General features: G+C 33.9%; 6 protein-coding genes and 1 non-coding gene across 9 annotated transcripts in view; 3 read left to right on the top strand and 4 right to left on the bottom strand.

Annotated features, from left to right (window-relative positions):
• The window catches only part of LOC123318720 (protogenin-like), a 68,321-nt gene extending 65,874 nt beyond the window's left edge, over positions 1-2,447 (bottom strand). For both annotated transcript variants that reach the window (XM_044905435.1, XM_044905436.1), the window contains exon 1: positions 2,227-2,447. In XM_044905435.1, the coding sequence (XP_044761370.1) occupies positions 2,227-2,293 (67 nt within the window). In that variant the 5' untranslated portion in view covers positions 2,294-2,447. The remainder of the gene's footprint in view (positions 1-2,226) is intronic.
• A 2,819-nt stretch (positions 2,448-5,266) lies between these two features.
• On the top strand, positions 5,267-6,239 carry LOC123318439 (MICOS complex subunit MIC13 homolog QIL1). 2 transcript variants are annotated; one of them, XM_044905056.1, is made up of 3 exons: positions 5,267-5,331; positions 5,594-5,750; positions 5,972-6,239. In XM_044905056.1, exons 1-3 carry the CDS (start codon positions 5,318-5,320, stop codon positions 6,185-6,187), a joined length of 387 nt encoding a protein of 128 aa, XP_044760991.1. In that variant the 5' UTR covers positions 5,267-5,317; the 3' UTR covers positions 6,188-6,239. The 2 variants fall into 2 exon arrangements, with proteins under 2 accessions (XP_044760991.1, XP_044760992.1); XM_044905057.1 differs by lacking the exon at positions 5,267-5,331 and adding an exon at positions 5,333-5,464.
• Positions 6,240-6,718: 479 nt separating this feature from the next.
• Positions 6,719-11,942, bottom strand: LOC123318438 (proliferation-associated protein 2G4-like). Its single transcript, XM_044905055.1, has 5 exons — positions 11,781-11,942; positions 11,198-11,432; positions 10,523-10,865; positions 7,441-7,708; positions 6,719-7,339 (listed from the first exon to the last, which is right to left on the bottom strand). The coding sequence occupies exons 1-5, from the start codon at positions 11,869-11,871 to the stop codon at positions 7,113-7,115; spliced, it is 1,164 nt and encodes a 387-aa protein (XP_044760990.1). The 5' UTR covers positions 11,872-11,942; the 3' UTR covers positions 6,719-7,112.
• Positions 11,943-13,158: 1,216 nt separating this feature from the next.
• Positions 13,159-13,984, top strand: LOC123318436 (zinc finger CCHC domain-containing protein 10). The gene is made up of 2 exons (XM_044905054.1): positions 13,159-13,356; positions 13,408-13,984. The coding sequence occupies exons 1-2, from the start codon at positions 13,319-13,321 to the stop codon at positions 13,724-13,726; spliced, it is 357 nt and encodes a 118-aa protein (XP_044760989.1). The 5' UTR covers positions 13,159-13,318; the 3' UTR covers positions 13,727-13,984.
• A 708-nt stretch (positions 13,985-14,692) lies between these two features.
• Positions 14,693-16,281, bottom strand: LOC123318433 (eukaryotic translation initiation factor 4E type 2). The gene is made up of 5 exons (XM_044905051.1): positions 16,097-16,281; positions 15,683-16,031; positions 15,550-15,627; positions 15,274-15,455; positions 14,693-14,837 (listed from the first exon to the last, which is right to left on the bottom strand). Exons 1-5 carry the CDS (start codon positions 16,114-16,116, stop codon positions 14,795-14,797), a joined length of 672 nt encoding a protein of 223 aa, XP_044760986.1. The 5' UTR covers positions 16,117-16,281; the 3' UTR covers positions 14,693-14,794.
• Positions 16,282-16,454: 173 nt separating this feature from the next.
• LOC123318432 (geranylgeranyl transferase type-1 subunit beta) lies at positions 16,455-19,229 on the top strand. The gene is made up of 5 exons (XM_044905050.1): positions 16,455-16,702; positions 16,751-16,875; positions 16,932-17,099; positions 17,160-17,326; positions 17,721-19,229. Exons 1-5 carry the CDS (start codon positions 16,590-16,592, stop codon positions 18,201-18,203), a joined length of 1,056 nt encoding a protein of 351 aa, XP_044760985.1. The 5' UTR covers positions 16,455-16,589; the 3' UTR covers positions 18,204-19,229.
• Positions 19,230-19,778: 549 nt separating this feature from the next.
• Positions 19,779-19,985, bottom strand: LOC123319679. The gene has a single exon (XR_006538625.1). It is a non-coding gene; the product is annotated as a small nucleolar RNA U3 (small nucleolar RNA).
• Between the last annotated feature and the right edge of the window lie 435 nt (positions 19,986-20,420).

The raw sequence follows: 20,420 nt of genomic DNA, 5'->3' as shown, positions 1-20,420 counted from the left end.
ATGAATTGGTTCGTGTAATTCGAAGGTAAATCGATCTAGAATCTAGTTACGACTGTAAATAATGAATCTCAGTAGAATTTTGAACTATTGAACGAAATTGGAGATTGAGAGTCAAAATCTAACGACATGTTATCAACACGTATAAAGCCATAACAAAATTTCACAGAGACAAATTCATTAATTATTCGAAATCTGTTGAATTCAAGATAACAAGATTATTTTTATGAATGAACACTATTGTGTAACAATATCTCTCAAAGGTGTTATTCTTTCGCTTGAAACAAATTTCTCAAAATCGTTCCAGCATTATCGCACGTACGTTAACAACTATTTTATATAATAGCAGTTTAATAGAAGTCTTGTCCGTTATTGAGTTATACGGGATCTTTATGAATGACTTCAACATCGCAGGGGGCTTAGAATTACTATGTGCTGCTTCTTACTGAAGCACAGAATTTCCAAATTAACGGTGCTGCAATGTTATAGTCATTTATGAAGACCCTGCATAACTTATGGTACTACAATCAATCTACGATAAATTTCAACCGTTTTCAAGAATTATTGACATCCCCATAGGTCTTGAAAATCCAGCCACGGCTTAATATCTGGTCACAGAAGACCACAGAAAATATAACATAGAGAGGTGAACTAAAATGAAGAGAACTTGCTTAACTTCAGACAAATGAATCAGCATTCAAAATTGTTACAAAAATTTTCCCAATTCGTTCGATTTCACCGGTAACATTAACAAACAGAACAGAATATCTTCAGTTAGTGCTATTCAATCTATGTCATTTCCACTACCAACCTCAATTCCGCCAGTCAAAATCTTAGAGAATGGGCTAGAACCAACATATTTTTCCCAACCACCCAAGATGTCAATTTTCTACAGACCCATCAATATTTTTGAACGGAGTACACATTAGAGTACGAAAATTTATTAGGAATAAATTTTAAATATCTATTACTAAGAAAAGAAACACCAATGTTCTGTTATGTTTATTGTCAACAACTTAGTTGTTTTTGTCCTTTTCGTTGCAACAATCCAGTAGTTTTATACTTCAAAAGATAACTTCCTTCACTTGAACATGTATGTATAAAAAATAAATAGATTAAAGATTAATCATTATTTCATTTCAAATATTTCTTTTCATACATTGTCGTTTACGATACTTATAGTTTATCATACATTAAATAGTTAAAAGTGTATGGAGGAAAAATTCTGCGTTGAAAACACAATGCAATAACAAATACTTGATTTTGTTTTTTGGTATCGACAATAATTTGGAAAATAGTATTTCTCTTGGAACATAGATGTATTTATGTCCCAGTAATGACAATGTAATATCGGAAGGAAAACATAGAATATAATTTACTATGGTGAAATAATATGTATTCTATTGAATTACATTACAAAAAATATACAGGATCGGTATACAGGCAATTTTTCACATAAATAATCGAATTTAAACTCATTCATATTTTGTCTACAATGTTCAGGAAAAACAATGATAGAATCCTCCATTTCCTCTTCCTTTCAAAACGAATGGTAGAGAATACGCACACAAAGCCATCAAAGAAAAACGTACCACATTCACAGAAAAAAAACAATAACACGTGTGAATAATATCTCACTTTTCATCTAAACACTCATTACAATTCCTAATCGTCACTCACGAATTGATGAATATAAGAAATCGATAAAGGTAAACTGAATGCCAACTTCCGTCCGCAAAAACATACCGAGAATCAGCGAATTCCCCAATAAGAAACAATCTTTCAAGAACCTTCAATCAGCGCGTCGACCCTACGATAAAATCGAGGAACTACCTGGCCATGGCATTCTATTACGTCGTTACAAACTGAAACAAGAATCCTTCACAGTACACCCCATAAAACTACGAGACAACAGCTTCCACCCTCCTAATCCAGATCTGAAAGAATGCACCCACATACCCATCTCAATTTGACAGATGAACTGCGTCATGTTTTTTAATTGACAGCAAATATGGGAATGTTTTCACGGGGGAAAAGTATGGGAAATCAAAGGGAACATCATGTAGAGTCCGACCAATTCTTTTACTCTTGCACAGAATGAAGTGAAATCGGTGAATTTCGGGAATTTAAGATTGTAAACTAAACACACCGCCATATTGGCTATAAGAAAGCAGGAGAACGATCAGTTGTTCGCAGAATTTAGCGCGATTGTCCCGTTTTCAAACTTACTTTTTGCTGGACAGACAGACAATATTACTGCACACACAAAGAAGACTCGAAGAAATAGCATAGCCATAAAGAAGAAGTCATTTGGACACTGTTTAACACGGGAAACACTCTCGTCCTACCACAACGTACACACGCGGGCTGGTGGAACTGACTGAACGCGATACGCAATGCTTTTTGTTTCGACTAGGTGGCTGACTTCGTTTGCTCACTCGGTTCCTGTTTCGTATGGAGTCTGCTTCACGCAACCATTTGGAATTTAGCATGGAAATAAGGTAACGACATGCGCAAATATGATGTACAGTTTCTTTAACAAGTTTAATTAGATTGAAGCGCTTCCTGAACTATGAAATACTACATTGTACACCTAGTAGGTAAAGCTGCACATTCTCGGCCGTTTGTCATCAGTTCAGATTGCCTGTCGAGGAACTAGCTGGAGTCTGGAAATCTGAAAAAGAGAAACATACATTTTTCCGAATTTCGCAAAATGATTCGATGAACATTTCAAGATCGATTCATTAAAATTTCCACACAAACATTCTATTAATTCCATCCATATAAAGCTATGAACACTGACAATTTGACAATATTAGTTAATTTATTAATAAATAGGTAAATACCCGAACAAATCATGATTAAAGTGTCAATATCAATATTGAAGCATAGAGTTTAATATTCAATGGTTGAAGGAAACCCTTGGGGGCATCAGGGCCATAGACATAGAGACATGGACTGTGCCTTCCCTTTATATCTATGCATGAAATACGGTCAAAAAAAGTGACAGAGAGAAAAACACGTCGGGAATGCAGTTGTCTTTTTCTAGAATTTTGATTGGTCTACACTCACCTCTATGTGAACAAAAAAGAGAAAGGTATATCCCGACGAGCTTTCCTCTCTTTCTAATAAATAGCCAATTTCATGCTGGCATTGCTCAGTCCATGTCTCTATGTCTATGATCAGGGCATAAAAGATCGAAAGATGTGGATTGACACGGTTGACCTGAATGTGATGCACATATTTTTCGCTAACCACAGAACAGACCCTTGACTTACTTTATGTCGCTAACCACCGATAGATGCCAAGTTGAGAAACTCCAGTCCAGAACTACAGTGACTTTAACAAGTGTTAGAGTCACTATACGCAGAGCAAAACAAAATTCCCTTCTGTTAAGTAAATCTATGACAATACACACCTCTATGTTATTTGGTTGTATTTCGTTTAATTCAGTGGCTCTTTTGAACAGAATTGCATTCAGCCTAAGTACCCAATTTTTCGTATTTCACAGATTTTTTCGATTTCAAATTACTCAAAAATGGCGCATTATACGTAAAAATATGGAGATTACTTTTTTTAAGTGTTTTTGTTTGTTTTTCATTATAGTTTTTCAAGGCAAATCGACCCAAATAATGGATCACCTGGCATAATAGTAGTTCAGTGTTTACACACGTACCTCCCTTTACTATATGTATTCGGGGGTTTTGTGTAAAAAACAATGTTAAAAAATCAGATTCAGTGTTCCTCAGATAATTTATGATTGGAAACTTAATAAAGCGTAAAAATATCGGACAAAACATCAAAATATTAAAATAAACATAAACTATCGTGTTCTTGCTTTGTTTATAAATGATTTTATTGGATTTCATTGCTGCTCTATCTTATCTCGACTCAATAATGACTCACTGAGGAAGGTCAGTTTTTTTATCAATCAACGAGCGTTCAAAAAATTTGTAATAAGCTATACCGAACTTTGAAGGCTCAAAGGTTGATCTGTGTTGAAACGAAGGCTTTTGTACCACAAAATATTTCCATGATTCCAAATTATAATTTATCGAGCATGATAACTGATAAATGATTGTTCTTTTTTATCAAATCTGCAAGCTACGTCTGAACACTAATTTCGTAAGCTCTGGAGTGCGTGAAGTCAGAGGAGAAAAATGATTTAGAGCACAGATTACATCTGTAATCTATGATTAAGAGGGTTAAGGGAAATCGGTATCTGTGAGCGAACCGCTGCATATCGAGGACCATGAAAAATGTTAAACGAAAGACAAATAATCAGAACGCGCACTGCAAATACTTCAAAATCGGAAAAGCCTAAAGAAAGTGGTGCATATACTCATATGTAGGTGGATGAACTAGACTAGAGCTACACAACCGTCGCACAAGATCATCCGGCTAATAATTTTGCTCACACAAAAGGGTATACTAGCACCAGCTTAAAGCTGTAATCTTATAGGCCAAGACATTTATCTGTATTCAATATTCAAAATATAATTAGCACCCATAATCAAAATATCTAATCTCAGTTAAGAGAGTGTATTGTTCCTTTCCACATACAATCAATTTAGATAAAAACTATTCATTTCTTTAATCTCTACGTGTCATCAACTTATCGTAATTGCAATGAAGTAAAGGCTGCTTGGAATCGTCCAGGCTAGACACCGCACATCCTGAAGGCACGTCTTGAATTATCAATTAGTCTCTCTACTATGTACTATGTAACCAACATTTCTTAAATGGATACTTCCTTTTGGCCATCAGGAAGATATCAAAGTGTTTTCGTCTAGGCTAGATGAGTATGAACTGAGTGCCCTTCATGTGAAGCGCATAAAGGCGGTTAGAAGAAAGTCTGAAAAATTTACTTGACTAGAATTAGAATTATTGATTCTTAGAAACGGTCTACTTTAGTTGAAAAATACCCATCAATAACAGGATGTACCTGTCGAATATTATGTGTTTACTTTCAATGAAACGTAATGAATAATTGGATGCTGACGGGAATTTAAAATAGGACCCCAAAATTACCTTTACAAATGTTTAGTCAAGCGAATATTTCGAATTCGGGATCATATTCAATATTATACAGTTTGTTTGAGTTCAAAACGGGGAAAAATATTTTGAAAATGTTTCAACACCTTGAAATGAGGAAACTGGACTAATTACATATCCCTGAAACTCTGTCTATGATAAAAAATCATTATGATGTTCTATGGATAGCCTAACCTCAAATATTGACATCTTGATCTTTTTGGTTTTTGGAGAAAAAAGAAAAACTGAAAACATCTCTGGAAAAAGTAAGAGGAACGATAGCAGTATGGGACTCATCAGGTATGATGTAACTTTTATGCAAAGTTAATTTCGGCGTTTTCTTCAATTCTATAATATACTATGCTAGATTTGGACCGCTCAGAAGTAGAAATACAATTTATTCTTTCACCATGACTACACTGTCTCGTTGAAAGTAAATATTTTTTCCATTCATTGCGTTATGTTCCGATAAAATGAATTATTTCAATAAAAAATTATTCAGTGCGGCTCTAGTCAACAAACTGGGTGAAGAAAATACTAAAGCGGTATTTTATTATTGTAGGTTCGCCGTCAAAGTTGGTTTAGCTGGAAGCGCCGTTTATTACATGAAAAAAGAAGGAGTATGGAATGATAGCGAGGTGTCTTTGAAAGCTCTGGATAGGTTGAAAGAAGCTTCGAAACCTCACTTCGATCAGCTCAAAGAGCAAGTCCCCTTAGATGTAAGTTATCACAACTTCATCTTGTTTTAGTATTTAAAGTCTTGGAATACTCACCCTATGAAGCCCCTAGCTTTCAAGGATCTTAGGGGAAAATAGTTATTTAGGTTGGGCTGTGTTTGAGCCACAATGTTAGTGGACGTAGATAATTTATCTTTCGAATTTTATTTTCTTAAAGTAATTAAATTTGAATGTTAGTGTAATATTAATAAGGAATTAATTAGTTACAGTTACCGAAGTTGCCTGAAACTGAACAAATGCATCAAATGGTTGGAGTCTATTGGAATAGAGGAGTAATCGCCACATTCAACTTCTTGCAGAATCTTCCAACTCATGTTTCAAATTGGACTGATAAAGGATTAGATATTGCTCTCAAGAACGATGAAATAAAAAAATTCGTTGATAATTTAAAACTAAGTGAAACTCCCAAACAGCAGTAGTGAAATCACAGGGTGTTTGTACATAGATAATAGCAATAAATTTTAAATTATTCATCTTGTTTTCAAGTTATGATTAATTTTTAATGATAGTGAAATGAAACTGGTTAATTCAAATTCCCAAGTTATGAAGTTTAAAAAGGCACTGCTGGGTGCAACTGTTTGGTCTTGACCATTTTTTTTACTCTTCCCATCTTTTTGGGAATATTTGGAAGGTCACTTTTCAACACGCGTATCGTCCAGAAAACTCACTGAAAGGCTGAAAGTGATGAATACTTTGAAAGAGCACCTCTTCTGGTAATAAATCTCGAAATTTCATCGATCCCAGTGCAACACTTTGGTTTTGACAAATTTTCAAGTGACTCCATCTTTTTTGCATTTTTTCGAAGGTCAAGTTTCAACACGCGTATCTTCCATAAAAATCATCGTAAAGCTGAAAGTGATACATAGCAAATGGATGAAAGAATTAACCAGAGATAACATGGAGAATTGCAATAAAACAGACACTGGGCAGGATAGACGACACTCAAAGGAGAAAATACCAAATATTTTATTCACTATTTCTACACAACAATCTCAACTCTTTTGTGTATTTTAAAGATTTTATCAATGTCGAATTTTAAAATAATCATGAAATTTGACGATTTATGCACTATGTAAAAAGGTTCTGACGAAAAATTGTAACCATTTCGTATAAAAAATAAGATATTTTATTCAGAAAAAAAGAGGACGAGTTGTGGATGAAAAATGGTGGTGAGGAAACAAGGAATAGATTTGACTAATTGGGAAGAAGTTTACTGTATTTCCGAACGTTGTTGTCCAACGTTCCGATAACTCCTTCGAGAAATTCGCAGTTTTCTGTACAAGATTTTTTATTTTTTAAATACTTCCTCCAGTTGCTGCCAAATTTACCCTTGGCGGAGTTTCATCATGCCGCGGCCTCGGCTTCGGTGGGCTGTTCCGCTGTTTCCGCTTTCTTCTTCTTTTTCTTGGCCGCCTTGGGATTCGCGGAACTGTTGAGGATCGTCTTGAGCTCTGGAGATGTTATTGAGTTTTCAGATTGGAACAGTTCCGTTTCAAACGGTAAACCAGTTATTTTATGGGGTCCGTTAGGCATAAGTAGCACTGTAAACTTGAATTGAGCCACAAATTCACCTGGAAATAAAGTCTGAATCATGAATTTCGAACTAATGGAGAATCATCAGATCATATAATCTGTTTTCAGATTAATGATTTTCACTGAGATGCCACCTCACCTGATTTGTCATACAAAACTTGGAAGGGTTCAATCAACTTGTTCTTCACGCATTCGACTACTCCCATCTTGGCCTTCGTCTCGTCTTGAAATGATCTCAAATTGAAGGGCATGTTACCATGCTTCTGCCTCACTTCCGTATAGAAAGTCCTTGAAGCCTTAAGTTTGAGTTGGTACATCTCATCGGTCTTCTTGTAGACTGACACTCTCGTTTCAGTTTCTTTGCCTACGCCCTCCCCCGTGCTTATGAGAACGTCCATAGCGTAAACCTGGAACACAATATTTAGCCAGTTAAACTTAAGAAGAACACCCTGTATAGAGGATGATTCACATTGCCTGTTGAAGTGTTGCACAATGAACTTTGTCTCTGAAATATCTTCAGACCTCTACAACTTTCGGTTATACTGGAAAAAGCCTATTACTTTCTTGTTTCAAATGGTAGATCTTTGCATCGGTAGATAACTTATTGGTGATTACAACAGTTTGCCATACTTTGAGTAAAAACTCAACGGTTTTATTTTGACCATTTTCAATTTTGCCATTCGTTAGCATTATAACACTTTTTGCTATATTTAAACTGGAAATGTACAGGGTGTTTATGAGAAAATTATCAAGTTGGACAAATCGAATTCATCAAAACTCAAGATTCTCGAATTCATTCCTATATTTTTAATTATTTCAGTCGATTCTACGCAAAAGAAGAGAGGGGGAGTACCTAAATAAACCCTATAGGTACCCAAAATGAAAACTTGTGAAGAAAACAGTAGAAATAGGTGAAACAGCAATTTCAAACTGCCTGATTAGTCTGTCACTTCCGGAAATTTTTAAATAATTTTGACATTTCATGAATTGTTTATAGTTGGGGAGCAGACGATGGTGGATCGTCCGACAAAGCATTTTTTTTAAATATCTCCCTTCCTGTACCTCTAATCTTTCTATATTTATTATGAAAGTTGTAGATAATAAAATTCTCTACAATTTTTGTCTGAAGCAATTTCACATACTCTTAACTGTTTACGAGTTATAGGGCGATATATATATATATTCGTTGTCTACCGAGGGGATCTCAAGAACTAAGCAGTTAGAAGAGAACAGATGACACATTCTCGAGCTTTTTTTTCCTGACTAATCCAAATCTGAAAACAGAACCGGCCTATCATTTCTAGATTTTGAGTTATAAACAAAAATTGATATTTTGACGATTTCAAAAAATTCTCATAACTTTTTTGTCTCATAAGTAACAGAATTGAAACTTGAACTTTCTAAAGGGACTTCAATACATAGAATCTACTGACAAAAGGTTTTTTCCAATTCAAAAATAACAAATTCAATATAACTTTGCATTTAAAAGAACAAAAGTTCGCCTAATGATTCGAAATGAAAAAATATTTTGAGCTGTGGATTCTACGTAAAAAAGTGCCTGTAGAAGGTTCAAATTGCAGATCTGTAACTTCAAAGACAAAAAAGTTATGAGAACTTTTGGAAGTGGACAAAATCTTAGGAGGCTACGGTTTTCACCATTCTTTGTTTCTCTGAAAAAGAGCTCGGAAATGTGTCATCCGTTTTCTTCTAGCTGCTTTAGTTCTCGAGATCCCCTCAGTAGACAACGAATTTTGCCCACCCTGTACATTCATCGCCTTATATCTGAAAAACGTTCAAACGTAGAAAAAATTGCTTCGGACAAAATTTGTAGAAAATGTTATGCTCTACAACTTTTGTGATGAATGCGAAAACAATTCGAAGCCCGGGAGAGGATATAATTCAAAAAAACTGAGTTTTGTGACCTTTATGGCCAATTTTTATTGTTTCGGCTTGCTGAAACTGTCAGATTATATTTTTTCTGTTATTCTTGAATCATTACCTTCAAAATATCAAAAAAAGCCACCGCGATCGAGAATGTACACGTGACTTTTTTATTTGCAAGTTTGGCTATCGATTGAAATTCATTCATTGTCAGGCAACAATTTTTTCTAGTTAATTTGCTCCTGACAAATTAGTGCAAGAATTTACGCAGGAGCAAATCGTTGATTTCATTTTTAATTGATTTTGTTTCAGAGATTGGGAGTGAAAACCCTAAAAAGTTTATGAAGAGTTGCAAGTTTGGCGCCCTCCCACACATTTTCGTCACGTTTAAAAGAATATATACTTTTCAACATGTAATTAACCACATATATTTTAATCTGACACGCTCGAGTACAATGATCGTTTTTTTCCTGACAGGCTGTCCTAGAAATTCCCCCTATATATAGGTCTAATTTTTGGTAGAGGTACTTTACAGGGTCCAAGGTATCTCCCCTTATATTTATCTGACACGCTCAAGTAAATCCCGATTTTTCCTCTTGGGTTCCTCAACTATTATGGATTCTTAACAATTACAACATCAGATAGAATTCATGAAATATCGAAATTATTTTGGATTATCGAATTTCAGTTTCCTTCTGTTTCTCCGAAGTCACAGACTGATCAAGCAATTCAAAATGGCTGATTTCTCTCCCTTCAAGTAAACCTCACCTTCTTATCGTAGAATCCACTGCAATAATAAAAAATATAGGTCGTAATTTGACTTTTGATGAATCCAGTTTGTCGAACTCCTCCTAAACACCCTGAACATTTTAGTTAGGTCCACACAGCAAATTGTGTACATACTACATAAAGCAAAAATTGAAAACGGTGAAAATTCATTTCGAAAAAACCACCCCAGAATAAATACTCAAAAGGAGTAATCTCCTGTTTTCACAATTTCGACATCGCTATATTCAAAATTGCGACCTGTAGCAAGCCCACTATATTTTTTTTTCAATTCAAATAATTCGAAAACCGTTCTTCCGATTTCCACGAAATTCGTTATGATAGCCTCCAAATTGCAGCTTCTAGGGCGTCCACAATAGATTACAAACAGCAGACAGAACTTTTTTTCAAGGATATTGAATCAACAATTTCGCGATAATTTGTGTATCGAAATATAAGGGTAAAGGTGTAACTCAGGAGCAGGGGCTTGTTAACTAGGTGGTCGTATCTGTTGAAACATCCGGGACCTAAGGTTACATCAACCAGTTTTTCTATTATACTTTCTTCATCCTCACCTCATATTTGTCAAATTCGAATTTCTCATGCTCTTTCTTCTGTGCGTCAGTGGGATTTTGAATAATCGTCTTCTCGCCGTCGATCTTGAACTGTTTCAGCTGATGACTCAACATACCCTCCACAGGTTTGCACTTGTAAGCCTCCGCTACCTTCTGTACGGCGTCGGTGACCGCGTACGTTTCGTTTCCAGCCTTAATCAGTCGAAGGGCGGCCTGAGAAGCGTAATGGGCGGCAAGAACAACATCGGCCCGCCTTCCTGTTACCTTATTTTCGCTAGATGCGCCTATGACGATCGTGTGGGCGACGACTGCGATGAACCCATCGATGTGGGCTCCCAAATCTCTGAAATCAATTGATCAATGACAGCAGCTTTTGTTACGAAAGCTAATTCCAAATTTAATCAGGGGATCCTTAATATTTCTTTTTTTTTTACCACCCTTACGTAAAAATAGCTTTCGCTTAAAGGTTACGCTTTCAGCAATTTTCTATTCATAATTATTTGGGAAATATGTATGAACTCTCACATTACTTGACTAGGGTTGATCACTCAGAAGTAAACGCACCATATAACTGAGTATGAAATACCTCATAAGGTTAATTTCTTACCAAATATCAAATATGAAATGGCAGCCAATAAATACCAAAAACAATAATTATAAAGAATCAGGACTTACACCTTAGTTACATCCTCATCTTTGAGAGTATAGTCTGGTTCCGTTGGGACAGGAGAAAAATGGCAGATACAATTATTTACAGATATGCAAGTAGGAAAAGCAATCCCCTTCTTGAGTTCCTTCTCCTTTTTGAACACTTTGCTTGTTTCTTCTGTCAATAGCTGATCACCAAACTGACAAATTTCCCTTACAGAAGCCCCAGACACACATTTATCAATGACTTGCTTCAGGACTCCTGGAAAAAAAAGTTTGAATCAGTCATACACGCTTATTCAGTTATAAAAAATTTTTAGAATCTCTTCTCTTACGTTAATACCGGTAGGTTGAGAAAACGGATATTCAGAACCTTGAAAATAATTTTATAAAAGATCAATAAGGATACAATTTATTTCTCGAAATATGAAAGTTAATTCAATGGTAAACATAGATTTGTGTATACATGATCAATACGCATCACTTATTTAAGAAATACAAGAAATGTGCACATGTTTCACCAGGGAAATCCATATGGGGCAAGCATATGTAATACGATCTTGAAAGTGCAACAATACCCTAGGTTAGGCTTATTATTGGTTAAACTCACTATTAACAATTTCTCCTGCCATTTTATACTTGGTAACAACCAAGTCCTCCGCAATAGTTTTTTCGGCCACATCTTTATCGTCCGCCATCATCAAGCAAAACAGAATTTTTTTGATAAAACAGGGAATATGATGTCAATGTCAAATGTCATGAAGAGAACGCGCGAAGGTGTTTGGTGCATCGAATAGCCTCTTCAGTTTTTCTTGATTCTCAAGAAATGGTTTAGTTTGAAATGTCAAAAATCATGAAAAAGAAATATGGAATGGACATCAAAAAGCTCATGGACGCATTCCTGATGAATAACCATGAATTAGTTCTACTAATAAATTAATAGTACTCCGAAATACTAAGTTCCAAACAAAACAGTTTTCAAACCAAAGGATGTTTTTTATGGTTTCTCATTCAAAGTTATTTGCAGAAACAATCTCTCTCTGGTTATTTCCAAAAATATCACAATATCTTTGGTTATTTCCTTTGAATAAAGAATTCTTTATTCAAATTTTCCTTTGCGAACTCTATTTGAGTTCACTGCTCTTTGTTAATATTCTGTGTTTGGGGTTAGCGGTATGAAGTTGGCTACAGAATCTAATTTTTTAGCAGACAGAATCCCGAAGTTACCCGAAGCGATGTAGCTATGTTGTGCAGTGGCGTACACCAATGATTTAACGTATGCCATTGTCGCGAGACTAGTGCAATTTTAAATGGAGATTTAAAATTAAATATGAAGAATTGATTATGAGCACATTCGAATCGAAGATTATAGAGTTAACCCAACTCTTTGATAGGAATAGAATTACTCGATAAATTTTTTGAAAACATTTGTCAAACCGATAATATCGATAACAGAAATGTACAATGTATGAAATATCAACATTGAGTAAACTCCCGACTGTAAGAGTTGAATACTCAAGAATATCAATCAAAATTCATTCGAGGTTGAACATGGTTATAATTAGGATGGAAATTCTGATGGGAACGACTGCGAATTTTATATTTTAAGAAAGAATTTACTCGTAACAACCACATATTCCCGACGACATGAATTGCGTCTGATGATCTCATGCACTTGTTGCGTGATTTCCACAAAAATTATGGCATTTTAAAAGCGATATTATCATTTAACCAGAGAGGAACTTTGAACTCGATAATATTGAGTAAAAAAGTTCCTTAAACTGTCAATTCAAGTATTCCTTTCTCACCATTAATTTTTATTATCAAACTATTTTTACCATTGAAATTGAAACAAATTTATGGGGGTGGGATTATCGAATATCAATGTATCCATGATAAATTTTTCATATTATAAACATTTGTGTACGCCACTGGCCACCATCGCTACTTCGGAAATGTTCGGGATTTCGCTAACTTCACACCTTACACCGGTGCCATGGTTGATTTCTTGCAACACAGCATTGATAAAATTTGTTTTTATGGGTCGAATTTGCCGACGATACAGGATTCTAAAGATAAAATTTGACTAAACCGTTAATATTATATCATAAACCAGTTATTCTAACATCCATCATATCTTCCAACGAAATGACTATTGGAAAAGAAGTGAAGCCATCCAATGCGAAGTGAGTTGATAGATTTAAATCATTTGAAGTTTCTAAACTTAAAAATTTCAGAAATAAAAATGGATATCCTCCTCAAGGAGTTCGTTGCCAGAAATGTTTGGAGTATGGACATTGGACATATGAATGTAAGGGAAAGAGAAAGTATTTACACAGAGAATCTCGTTCACAACAACTAAAGAAAAAAATGAAAGTGTTGGAGAACAGTGAAAACGCAGGAGTAAACCAAACTGAACATAGTAATGATTCAGACAGTGAATCAGACTCTATTAGTAGTTCTAGTGAGGATTCTGAAAGTAGTGACGATTCTGATAGTTCAAGTAGTTCTTCTTCTGAAGATGATGAGGATAGCTCCAGCTCGAAAAGTGAATAAAGAGCACCAGTTTACACGATATTCTTCGAGGATGTCAACAAACAAATGTATAGTTAATCAACGATGCAATCTATCAGTTATTCTGAGAATAATGGTATTTTTATTGGACTATCTGATTGGAATATTTTTATTCCCCCAAAATTAAATATATAAATAATATTTAAAATAGTTATCTATACTTTAAAATACTGGCTAATGAACCTAGGTTTATTAACCTTTGTATTTTTAATATACAATTAATTAAAAACTGTTTAAAGACTTTTTTGTATGAATGAACTTTACCCAGCTATCCAAGTACTATTCGAATCAATATAACTTTCATAGTAACGTGAAGAGTATCTATCAGCAGGACTGGATTAAACTGAAGTAGTAATGGTTAAGTAAATTGAAATAATATTACTTCAGCTATCTATGCACACATAGACAGTCAAAATTTAAAGGACTATAATCAGGAAAAAAGCAATCAATGATTTTTCAAATGCAACCTTACTCCCTTAAGCTAAGGAATACTTAGATCTTAGATAGGGATCGGTGGTGGAAACGGGCATAAATATAAAGATGAAATTATTTATGATAGAAAGTTTGCTACTCTATTTCTATTTTTTTGCAAAGTTGCTGAAGACATGCGGAAAAAAATTAATAAGTTTGAATTAGCAATTATAGCAGCAAGTTCAAACTGACAATTAAAATATTTTAACCTGCATGTAAGCGCAGGAATTTTGTGCATTTCAGATTATTTCTCATTTTAGCAAATCCTCTGGATAAAATAATGCAAAATGATGAAAATTTCCCAATAAATCCTATGATTGTGGGGCATATGCAATTATAAATAGATTTTTGATGTTGAAAATTCAACATAATTATTTCTCCTAAGAAGTATACATCACAAGAACAAATGAAAAATTATATTTGAATTAATGATAGGTTTTTCATTTCAATAGTGTATTGAAGAAATAAATTAAAATATATATTATTATCATATTTATTGGCAGAAATAATATGTACTTCAATCGGTAATAACGAAATTTCATCAATTCCTCTATCTTTCAATCAACAGCTCACTCCAAGTCAACTTTTGAATGTGTTATTAGTAATTATAGTTTTTGAAGCTCTGAAAAAATTCAAATTCAAAAAGATTTACTTCAGAAAAATTCGAATTATTCATGTAGCAATGACAGTTATTTTTGAGAACTTGGTTCTTGTTGTGATAGGATTTCCCATTGATTATTATGAGACATCCCTAACAGGATTTCATGAACTATAGCTATAGATGAATGAAAATTGATAATTGAACCTTTTCTATCTAAAATAACTATCATTGCATCTCAAGCTACTTGTCCATTATGTAAACCATAATACAAGCAGGAATTTTATTTTGTGATCTGAAATTTCTGAAGGTAAAAGATGTTTAGTTAAAATAAGAAATGGGGAAAAACAAAGTACCTGTCTTATACACTAATAAAATTATAAAGAAAATTAACCATTACATTTTATTTAAGATCTGATGGAATGTTACTCATGCTCAATTTGAGCCCATATTTACTTACTTGAGACAATCACTATGTACTTTGTACTCCATTGTGGCACTTGCAGGTATATTTAACAATCGTTTTAAAGCATCTCTTATTCTATTTGTGGTGACCATATCAGAGGCAGTCCTATTCCAAATGTTTAGAAGACATTCTTGAAACCTAGTGGATACCACTACACCACATATCTCATTACCAGCCTAAAATTTTTTTATTTCGACAATGAAAATTCAACAGACCAAAGAAGGTGAAACCGCCAAAGCAATTATTCTAATTTGAAACAAAATATTTTACCATAAATTGCTCCCCTAACATGGCAAGACAAAGATTTTCCCATGCTCTACCTCCATAATCTTTCCTCAAACGTATAACCTAAAATCATCAAGTTGGGAGCTAGTTTGTGAATTTATGATTTCATTATTCTCACCCATTTACCCCCTTTTCTATTGGCAGGATCTTCCCACATAGGCATGATACCTTTCTTAAAAAGATGTACATCCCTATGTGGGGCGATATCATTCAACCTCACGATATGAGAATAGAGAGCCCACCATTGCTCAACGGTACCTACTTGCCCAACCAACCTCAGAGACTGACTGTAACCCTCTGTGCCTTGTGCTGCTCTACTAGGCCTTTTAGAAAACCATAAACAATATGGATGTTGTAACCTATGTTCACCTGGTGGATATTCTATCGGCCCTAGATCTCCAATGTTGGGCCCCAACTCATCATCTCCACTATCGTTATCTGAATTTTCCGCAGGGTGCTGTTTGAGTCTAGAAACAATATGACAACATGCTGTATTACAATAATTTATATTAGTAACAACATGGTAACATACGCTTCAAATTTGTTGGACATTTTTATTGAGATAAGTATTGTATCTATAAATTTATAAAATCAGTATATCACAGTCGATCTCTCTTAGAAATACTTAATAAATAATTTTTAACAATTATATTTAAGTCGTTCCCAGTAGTCAAATGAGCTTAGTGTTTTTTTTGTTTAGTGTGATGACTTTTAATTGACATGTCAAGAAGAAAGCTATTGCTATGATGTTCTGTGTTCTTAGTCATGAAAAATATTTTTTTATGGATGAGAAACATTCTTCCTATTGAACTTTCATTGTAGAATATCTTATGATAAATGATATTAATTATTATAATAATTACAGTAAAAAAAATTAATTGTTGCTTGAAGTTTAAGGATTGATTTCTGTGATAAAATTTTATGATTTGTGTGACTTAACCAAAATTGGGTTTTGTTTACTTTTTCTCATTTCCATTTTTCCACACCCATATCTAAATATATCATTTATCAAATAATTCATTACTATGAACGAATTAAATTTGGTTTGCCCAGAATTTCAGCCAAAAATGCATAAAAAATTACTAAAACATATCCTACGGGAAATTCCCAGAAATGACGGATCATCTGATGCTAACAGGTAGTTGGATGCTGCTTTCTTTAAAAAAACTTTCATGATTATTTTAAGGGTGGTCATTGCTCATTTCGCCGTATTAGGATTAGGAATATTAGGAGAGCTTGAAAGTTTATCGGAAGGAGAAAAGGAAAAATTAATAAATTGGATTTATTCGTTACAAGTGGTAGACGATGAAGGTCAGTAAATTTCGTCTCATTCAAGAAATAGAATTGCATAATATATTTTTTTACAGAATTAGTGAGTGGTTTTCAAGGCAGTTCAATTATGAACACTAAAGAAAATAAAAATAAAAATTCTCCATATAAATGGGGACATATAACAAATACATATTCTTCATTAGCCATTTTATTATTATTAGGTGACAACCTATCGAAAGTAGATAAAAAAGCAATACTTTTGAGTAAGTTCATTTCAGATATGTGTATAATTGCTGTAAATAATATTCTTTCAATTAATTCAGGTTTGAGAGCTTTACAGAATGATGATGGTTCATTTACTGCCACTCGTCTAGGAGGAACTGAGAGTGATATGAGATTTGTGTTCTGCGCTGCATCCATTTGTTATATATTGAATGATTGGTCTGGAATCGATATGAAAAAAATGATAGAATACATACATAACTGTGTAGTAAGCAAACTTTTTTTTATAAATCTACTTCCACTCTTTGGAAAAAGTGATGATTGTTGACATTCTATATTAGTGTATAATATATAAGGCTAACTGATTAAATCCCAATCTCAAGCGCCCTCTGAGCATGGTCATATTCATACTCTACCCTGAGAGTTTGTGAACACAATCCTGGCTTCTCAATATTGGTATGCAGCAGAATCTCTATGTTCAGAGACTGTCTGTGGTTGTGACAATGAAGTTTGATAGACCAGTGAATAATGGCTCATAAATAATCGGTGTTTTAGGAATGTCATAATGCTCAAGGAAACATGATCACTTTATGCATCAATTGTGGATGAACATTTTTATAACTGCTGTTCTGCTTATTTTAATTAAAAATTTTTCTTTACAGTCCTATGAACAAGCTTTCGGACAAGTACCAGATTCTGAGAGCCATTCAGGATCAACATTTTGTGCTCTAGCTTCCCTTTTTCTGAGCGATAATATGGATAAACTTTCCGACTTTCAGAAACATGGACTCTTGAGGTGGCTTGTCAATAAGGTTGACTTTGGTTTCAGTGGTAGGACAAATAAACCAGTAGACACATGTTACTCCTTCTGGACAGGAGGCTCGCTTCATCTCCTTGGAGCGTACAAACTGATAGCTCCTTACGAGCGGCAAAGGCACAAATTGATGTTTGCACAACATAGAAATGGAGGGCTGTCTAAATACGAGTACTATCCACCAGATCCCCTTCATACATCTTTAGGTCTAGCAGGTTTAAGTATGATGAAAATCGATCCCTTGGAAGAAGTGTATGTACCATTGGTTATCACAAATAAAGCTTATGAACATTTGAAAAATTTGCATGCCCAGTGGAGCCAGTCTAAATAGTTTTTGTGGATGGTAGGGGGCGAACAAGTCAAAAGACATTTCAGAAAAGCAATTTTATAGAGGTTGAATTCATCTGCCATCAATATTAGAATTTTTTATTCCATGACAAGTAAGATATTAGAAATTATTCTCATTATCCATTTCGTGATAGCATTTTGGTTTTTTGAAAAAGGTTTTTGGGTTAATGTTCCCAAATGAAATTCATATCGTCAAGATATTTTTTCTACAATTCTAGTGGAAGATAAGACAGATTTCTCCATAATTTTTGATTTTAGTGAGTTTAAATTAATCAATTTCTCAAAATAAAGTATTCATGCTTTTATGAGCATCTAGAGAAAAAGTAACAAATTTACTTCTGATATATTGGATATTGAAATGGACCTCAAAACTGGCTTGTTTCCCATTCTTGGAAAAACAAATTTGTTTTATTCTCAAAAGTTCTAAATCAATTTATTACTACATGCATACGTTGACTTAAACTACGAATACATATTTACACAGAGTTTTCCACACAAAGTTTCATCTACAACAAAATACACAAATTTTCAGAAAAAATCTCATGTGGTACTCTAGATACTTCTAGTGGACACTTTAAATGGAATACCCTGTATATGATTTTTTCCAGAAGAATTATGGATGGTGTTGTGTTGCAGAAGTACTCATGTACATATTTCAGAAGTAATCAGAAGTTGATAGGGTAAAAAATTTTACCAATCAAAACATAATTTTCTCCTTTTATGCACAGCAATCTTAAAGGAGGTTTATGCCAGCATAGAATCCGCAAGAACCGAGGTTCCTAAAAAATTTTTTTTGGGAATATTTTGTTGATCTGTCAAAAAAAGACAAAGATTCACACAAGCACAAATAATGTAATGTGCAAGTAATGATATTTATTTATATACTTCTATCAATTTTATGAATGTGATTAGAATTGTACAGTAAAAGTGCTATATAGATTTTTTATCAACTGGATACATGGATGTAATTTTTGCTTTAAGCTCTATATTTTATAAAATGTTATCAGTATATTTTGTTTTGTTCTAGTCAAGTTTCTTCCTATCCATTCTTTATATAGCAGGATCAAATGAACGCCCACTGTCATCAATTTCATGGTCTTCAAGAGAAGAATTAGTTTCTCAAAATTAATTTTAATTAATGAAAATACTGAATTTTATTCACTATTACAGATGAGTGAGTGAATAGTACCACAAAGTTTATTTACTTGTTTGAGTGCTTGAAGATGTCAATTTTCATTTTGAATTTTCACTGGACACTTTTGGTGATCAGAGGAAATTCAATTTCCGTGGAAAGCTAACATGCAAACAATCTCAGTTTTCGTAAAAAACTGTGAAAGTATAAGTAGTGGATCCTAGTGAAGCAATTTGATTATATGTAAAGTTTCGTCACGCAATACTATTATAATAATAATCAGAAAATTTCTTCCAATTAATGATAATGTAATGATTGAAAAAAGTTATAGTTGTAATTATTACTCAATCAAATATGTGTTAACGATGAGTTAATAATTAGAAAATGATTCCAACTCGCCGATACATTGATTAATTTAAAAAAGTAACCCCTCAGATTGTTTCGTGTCCGTAACTGAACAAATTCAGCTGAACGATCATCGATAGCTACAAGGATTTCACGAGGATATCCTTGAGCTTGCCTCACGCTCAAGACACGAAACTACGACTCATCGTCGAGGTTACGACCACTCTCAATGTGAGTTGAGAATGTGTGAAGATATACTACAGAAATGATCCTGTGAAGTATGATCTTAAATCTTATCTGCAAAATTATTGGTATATGTGAGAAATTGGCAAGGAGCTTTGGGTATTGGCCACAGGCTGTGACATCTGTTGAAACTAACGAGAAACGCTTTTAAAAATTAGATTGTTATAAACTTTTTCAGAAAGTTCGAACACTTTTTTTTTCTCAACATATGATAATAAATAGAGAACAGGTTTTTTAAAGCATCAAATAATTGTTTGAAGAAATTATTCAATATGCAGGTTCAAAATTTTAAAATTGAAGAAGTAATCTTCTTCAAGAATATTCCGATTGAAGTGTTTTCTGTACGCTCGTATGGATGGCAGCACAATACATTATTGTTCAATGGGAATGTATGACGTGTTGCCGCACGTTCCTTGTTGCCGTGTTGTCTGCGAAAAACGTTGCCATATTACCCCCACCATCACAATAAGGAAAACAAAA

This window comes from Coccinella septempunctata, chromosome 8, assembly GCF_907165205.1.
Source record: "Coccinella septempunctata chromosome 8, icCocSept1.1, whole genome shotgun sequence".
Classification (NCBI taxonomy): domain Eukaryota; kingdom Metazoa; phylum Arthropoda; class Insecta; order Coleoptera; family Coccinellidae; genus Coccinella; species Coccinella septempunctata.
Note: the sequence above shows the minus strand (reverse complement) of the source record. Positions and strands in the feature narration are given on the sequence as shown.

Bases quoted from the DNA above. Each gene is read 5' to 3' on its own strand.
- LOC123318438 (XM_044905055.1), bottom strand. From the start codon at position 11,871: ATGATGGCGGACGATAAAGATGTGGCCGAAAAAACTATTGCGGAGGAC. The intron at 10,866-11,197 runs GTAAGTCCTGAT...AATTGATTTCAG, and splicing joins GATGAGGATGTAACTAAGGT to AGATTTGGGAGCCCACATCG. The intron at 7,340-7,440 runs GTGAGGTGGCAT...CTTTATTTCCAG, and splicing joins AGTTTTGTATGACAAATCAG to GTGAATTTGTGGCTCAATTC.
- LOC123318436 (XM_044905054.1), top strand. From the start codon at position 13,319: ATGACTATTGGAAAAGAAGTGAAGCCATCCAATGCGAA. The intron at 13,357-13,407 runs GTGAGTTGATAG...TAAAAATTTCAG, and splicing joins GTGAAGCCATCCAATGCGAA to AAATAAAAATGGATATCCTC.
- LOC123318433 (XM_044905051.1), bottom strand. From the start codon at position 16,116: ATGTCCAACAAATTTGAAGC. The intron at 16,032-16,096 runs GTATGTTACCAT...TATTGTTTCTAG, and splicing joins ATGTCCAACAAATTTGAAGC to ACTCAAACAGCACCCTGCGG. The intron at 15,628-15,682 runs GTGAGAATAATG...TGATGATTTTAG, and splicing joins ATAGAAAAGGGGGTAAATGG to GTTATACGTTTGAGGAAAGA.
- LOC123318439 (XM_044905056.1), top strand. The intron at 5,751-5,971 runs GTAAGTTATCAC...GGAATTAATTAG, and splicing joins AAGAGCAAGTCCCCTTAGAT to TTACAGTTACCGAAGTTGCC.
- LOC123318432 (XM_044905050.1), top strand. From the start codon at position 16,590: ATGAACGAATTAAATTTGGTTTGCCCAGAATTTCAGCCAAAAATGCAT. The intron at 16,876-16,931 runs GTCAGTAAATTT...ATTTTTTTACAG, and splicing joins ACAAGTGGTAGACGATGAAG to AATTAGTGAGTGGTTTTCAA. The intron at 17,327-17,720 runs GTAAGCAAACTT...TTTTCTTTACAG, and splicing joins AATACATACATAACTGTGTA to TCCTATGAACAAGCTTTCGG.